We start from the raw sequence: 5,937 nt of genomic DNA, 5'->3' as shown, positions 1-5,937 counted from the left end.
AAATCAAATGTGTTGACAACCCATTGCTATAGTTTGAATCAACATTTCCTTCATTCCAGCATTTGGTCCATTTCATAAGGAAACAGATCAACCAATCGCCGACGAGGCAGACAAAAGAGACAAGACTTCGTCAAAGGCGGAAGCACACCGCAAAGATATCACGGGAAGTAGGAAGTATTCTGCAGGAAAATCAGGATTTAGTGCAGAATTTCTCTCGTTTCCGTTTGAGTTTTATTGAGAGGGATGCAGATGTTGCAGCCCATCTTTGTGTAAAAAGGCGTAGGTGCTTATGGCTCAATTACATCCCTCCTTTCCATGCTGATACTCTTCGGCAAGATTGCAGTTCAGATGATTGATCAATAAAGCTCATTGAATCGCAACAAAAAATGAAGCTAAATCTAGTACATTGCGGGCAGTAGGGCTGTGGCGCCGCCGTCGCGTAAGTTTTTTTTTTTGGCAAGCGTAAGTCCCGAGTGGCCGTCAGCCCACTATGAACGCTTTGTTGCCCCTCCGGCCCATTTAGGAACGGGGTCATTTTATTCTATGCAGTTCTCACACACATGTTATCTAAAATAAAAGGGGAAGTGCCTTTCTGAACCCGAGCTCAAATGCACCCGCATGAACAGTAAAATCGAAAAAAATTCAATCATTTTCAGAGCATCATTTTGTTTTTTTTGTCACGCCTTACTCGAATGTGATCTAATGTTGAAACTTTGCAAGCACTTAGAACTTTTGTCAATGTTCATCACAAAAAAAAAAATCAGAATTTTTTGAAATGTTTTTGAATTTTTTTCGATTTTACTGTTCATGCGGGTGCATTTGAGCTTGGGCTCAAATACTCCACTCCCAAATAAAAGTATGTTGACTCTTCTAAAACAAAAGCATGTTGATCACAAAATTTCCTTAAAAAAATGTTGATTTCAAAAAACTAAAAAAACATGCTGATCTCAACCAAAAAGTTCTCATCCACATGTAAAATATCCCCTAAGGAATCGCATGTAAAATATAGTCTCTGACAACAAAAAGAGCAAAACTCTGTCAAAAAATGTAAGATATAGCCAATATATCCCATCCATGATAGTTACGACAGCATCAGATGTTCATGTTCAAAAAAATTGTACAGCGACATTACCCAGCATTATCTACTGGGAGCTAATGAGAACACAAACAACAGCTACTCGGTTGCTCAGATGACCATTACAACTTGATTTTCCTTGCAAATAAATCAGGTTAACATCTGAAACATGGTAGAGGAAGGGATACTTAGCCGCGAACAACATACAAACTGATTACATTTCAGCAGATAAGATGCATGTCCTGCCCTATGTCGATGTTATCAGGATCTTGGGAACAAGTTAAACATCATGATATTCTCAAAGTTCCATCCGCGGATCTTAGGCCCTCACAGCTGCCATGAGTTGCTGCAAGCACGTAGCGTACTGAACTGCGGTGTGCTGGAAAGAGTAGTGATCCGAAAGACCATACTCTGAGAAATTAGATTCCACATGGATGAATCGACCAGGCAGCGACTTCTTTGCAAGCGTTTCCTGCCATATGTCAAAGAAGTCTACCATAATGGCCCTGGACTTTTCGATGGAAGATAGGGGGTAATACTCTACCTGCACGAAAGCAACATAAACCTTCATGTCAGCCTTAAACGCGGAAATTATCTCTGACAAAAAAAACTGGATTTCTTGGGGGGTTCTAAAATTTGTGTGAACCAGTGGAACTTATTTTTAAAATAGAACCGTAAGTGTAATATTTAAAGTATCCTCCATATCCATGCCACAGAAATGTTCATCTGCTTTGGTGGGAGGTTTTGCAGGTTTGGGCCTAAGGTGAGATTTTTGTCCCTGGTCAACATATTAGATTCAACAACTTCGAGCGCTAGTTTCGAAATTTCTTGTTACAAAAAATACTGGTAGGGGCCAGAAAATTTTGTTAACGAGATTTGTTTCCCTGCTAACTCGAGCAACCGTGAAAAGGGAAAGGCACTGATGCTTCCCAAATAGAAGAGTTACAGACAGGTCCATATAACAAAATCTACTAGAACTCATCTAGTTTTCCCCTTCTTCCAATGGAAAAATTGAGCTAATTACACAGACAAAGGTGTAGATTATAACATATGTTTACAGGTTAATGAATATGTCCAAATAATGGATGGTCTTATGAACTTTTGATAGAAAGGATATCAAGAGCCTTACAAATTTAAAGCTCATAAGGTGTACTTCAAAAACAAAATCATGTAGGTGCCACAGATCATCATCTGCATCTGCTAAGTTCATCAAGCTCGACATGGGTAGATTTATCTAACTAACAATAAAGCATAAAAAAAGGAAGTAGGCTGTGGATTTGTACTTATCAATAGAGAATTAGGCTGAGAATCTAAGCAGCAAAACCCCATTATTAATTAACAGTACTTCGTACTTACTCAAACTAAACTACAAAAGTGATCCAATGCATTTGGTCTGAGTCTCTTTTTTTAACTAAGAAATATCGATTCCCTAAAAAAAAACTAAGAAATATAGATAATTAATGAGTCCATACGATTAAGTCCAACAGGGTATGAACAGAGAATGGAAAAAAGAAGAAAATAATAGCAATACCTCCATCATGATTCCTCTCAGTGTTTCAGTATTGTTAGGAACACATTTTCCAATCCTCAAGCAAAAATCACCGAGTTGATACTGGAATCCCTATAAATGGAAACATTGTAACATGTGAATCTAACAAACTTTTCATATAAGACGATGCAACAAACACACTGTAAGATAATAAGCACAATATAAATAGAACAGGAGATGAAACTTATTACAAAATATTTAGGACAAAATGAGGGGTTAACAGAACACAAAAGATAAATATAAGCAGCATCCAAATAGCTTCATCGCGAGACTCAATGATCAGCTGAATCCTATGCAATTTTTCGTCAATCACTACTAGCTGGATGACACCCACTCCCTGAAATTAGAAGTCAAACTGGAGACAGGTGGATCGTCTATTTTGTCACTGTTGTTCACTTGAAAGATGAAATAGAGTAAATTGCCAAAAACCACCACAATTGCGTCACTCAGTGACGAAAACCACCGTTTTCATAAAAGTTTGCTGAAAACACCGATTTTGAGTAATTGTTTGCAGAAAGCACTAAAAACGACGTTTGACCATGTTTTGACACAAAAACTGACAGCGGGGCCCATCGGTCATAGCCACGTGGCATGGGATAACGTTTGGGTGAGACGGTCAATGTTGCTGCCATGGGGGGTCCACCTGTCATAGGAAGAAAGAATAAAATAAAAAATGCTCTCTTATCTCAGGCCGGCGCCTCGATCCGCCGCCACGCACGGGAGGGTCGGCAGCCACACCAGCCGGAACCCCGCCGGTCGGCGAGCCAGGGCATGAGCAGAGCAAGGAAACGGCCGAGACGCCACTACACCATCGACCTCCTCCACGACGCCCCACACCCATTGGACAAGATCCCGACCATGTCTACTCACGCCTGCTCCCCCTAGCGCCCTCCCAAGGTCCCACCCATGGTGCACCGCCACGCGTCAACTTCGGCGTGTCCTCTGCCGCGGGAGCCTCCTAGCCCGACGCCATGCTCTGCCTCTCCAAACCACCACCACCAGCGCCGGCGGCTGGCAGGGATGTCTTGGCCGGAGACCATGACGGCTTCCCGGCCATGGCGTGCGTCGGGCGCGACGATGGTGGAGCTCAGGGCGGGGGAAGGGGGTGGGGGCCTCAAGACCGCGTTGGTGCATGGTGGTGGTTGGTTTGGTGGCAGGCTCCGGACTGCCCGAGGTGCGGGTTGGGATCGGGGGAAACCCCTGTCGGCATGGCCGACACTGGCGCGGTGGCGCCTGTGGGTGCCACCTGACCTTCCGGGAGGGCATCGAGGGCTACCCTTCCTCTCGCCTCGTCGTGTACCGGGGGAAACCCTTGGCAGCAGCGTCGTCATCCTTCTTGGAGGTGTTGATTGGTGCCGGCGCTTCGGAGTCTTGGATCCTAGTGGAGGATCCCCGGTGGGCGCAGCGGTCGCGAGGCTTCTTCGTTTTTGTTGCTCCGCCGTTGTCGGCATTTATTTCTTTTGCTCTTTCTCTGTCGTTTCTTTTGGGCGTGATTGTGCTGCTTCCGCCCCAACACCTATCCCTGAATGGTTCGGTTGGTTGCTTTGTAATACAAAGCGGGGGGGGGGGGGGGGGGGGGGACCCTTTTTCGGAGGGGGTGGGGGGAGGGAGAGATGCTCTAGAGGCGGGGGCTGGTTTCGCCCGGCTCGCCGGTGGTCGTTGTCGGACGGTGCTGCCGCGGCGTGATGGTGGGGCGAGCTGTGGCCGGTCGCTGCAAATAAGGTGCTCGATGAAATGCACTCTTGTCGACTTGACGTTTCTCCAAACGTCGTTAACTCTTGGTGCCACATCAGCCCTGAAAGTGGGTCCCGCCTGTCATATTTCGCATCAAACGGCTCTCAGTCGAGCATTTAGTGCCTTGAGCAAACAATTACTCAAAATCGGTGTTTTCAGCAAACTTTTATGAAAATGATGGTTTTTGGCACTGAGCGACCCACTCCCTGAAATTAGAAGTCAAACTGGAGACAGGTGGATCGTCTATTTTGTCACTGTTGTTCACTTGAAAGATGAAATACCATGCAACGTGCATCTGCTCTACCATAAAAATAACATAGTTTTCAATAGAGTCGAGGACAACTGATCAAAATAAGTTTATATCTTCTGCGAAGCAATTGCCTTATCTTTTTGCAGAAAGGGCATGAGCTCTGCCAAATAATTTAATAAGAATATAGTTATATGTGCAAGATCACAAAAATGACTTTCCATACGGTGGTTGTCCACTTAGGAATTTTTCACCAAAGAAAGTTGAAATTTAACCAAAAATAAGCTGGTTTCCAGATTAAATAGAAAATATAAATATATGTGCTGGCTTTCCTCATCGTGGTAAGTTCACTTAGCAAATTTTGAAAAGAGAACTTGAGTCAATTTAAACAAATATGGCTTCACTCCCAATTTCAGCAGAAAACAACACAAATTCATAGCTGAACCTGCTATGGGGCATCCAGCAATTTAATCGCCACTGGTTCAATTAAATAAAGCAAAAAAAAATGTACAGACCTAAATCCTTAAGTATGACATCGAAGAAAAAAATGGAAGGGTGGGGAAGGAAACAAGGTGACCTCGAAGTTGAGGTTGACGCGGGCCTTGAAGGACTGGAGCTTCTCCATGACCTGGGAGAAGGCAGCGTCCGCCTGCAGGACGAGGCGCTGGTTCCGGAGGATGGAGAAGTAGAGCCCGGGGCGCTCGTGGAGCGCGACTCCGAGGAGCTCGCGGGGCACATCGGCGAGCTGGTTCTGCTGCGCCCCGCCCGCGCCGTCTCGCGTCATCGGGCGGTAGAAGATGATGGAGGTCTTCCAGCGGCCGTCCTTGGTGCCGCCGAGGGATTCCGCGCAGCCGCAGGCCTCCGACAGGATCTGGGTATTGAGCGTCACTCCAGGGTTCGGGTGCCAGTGCATCAGCCTGCGCCGGGGAAACGCAGAGATGGGGTGAGCCAGCGGCTGGGCGCCGTGGGAAGAGAGGAGGGAGGAGAGGCGCGAGTACGGTACCACTTGGCTGGGGCCATGGCGGCGAGCCGGTGGAGCGCCGGCGAGGAGGGGCGGCGGCGGTGTCTTGACTCTCGAGTCTTGGCAGGGTGCGGGCCGCCGGGCTTGGCAATATGAGATTCCTTCTTACACGTACAGGCCCTCTTCCTATTCTTCTGAAGAAAATTCATAAATGTCATGAACATTTTTTCTAACTGTTACAATTTTTTTAAATGTCATGACTATTTTTTTAATGATATTCCCTCTGTAAACTAATATAAGAGCAAAAGGAAGTACAAAACATTTGCTTAGAGTTACGCGAACAACCTTTTACATTGTATTTCAATGTGATA

The 5,937-nt window shown here is 45.6% G+C and overlaps 1 protein-coding gene across 1 annotated transcript; it reads right to left on the bottom strand.

Annotated features, from left to right (window-relative positions):
* Positions 1-1,038: 1,038 nt before the first annotated feature.
* LOC123397543 (mediator of RNA polymerase II transcription subunit 20a-like) lies at positions 1,039-5,730 on the bottom strand. The gene is made up of 4 exons (XM_045092071.1): positions 5,609-5,730; positions 5,183-5,522; positions 2,607-2,696; positions 1,039-1,619 (listed from the first exon to the last, which is right to left on the bottom strand). Exons 1-4 carry the CDS (start codon positions 5,623-5,625, stop codon positions 1,395-1,397), a joined length of 672 nt encoding a protein of 223 aa, XP_044948006.1. The 5' UTR covers positions 5,626-5,730; the 3' UTR covers positions 1,039-1,394.
* Positions 5,731-5,937: the final 207 nt, after the last annotated feature.

This window comes from Hordeum vulgare, chromosome 5H (genome assembly GCF_904849725.1).
Source record: "Hordeum vulgare subsp. vulgare chromosome 5H, MorexV3_pseudomolecules_assembly, whole genome shotgun sequence".
NCBI classification, from domain to species: Eukaryota; Viridiplantae; Streptophyta; class Magnoliopsida; order Poales; family Poaceae; genus Hordeum; species Hordeum vulgare.
Note: the sequence above shows the minus strand (reverse complement) of the source record. Positions and strands in the feature narration are given on the sequence as shown.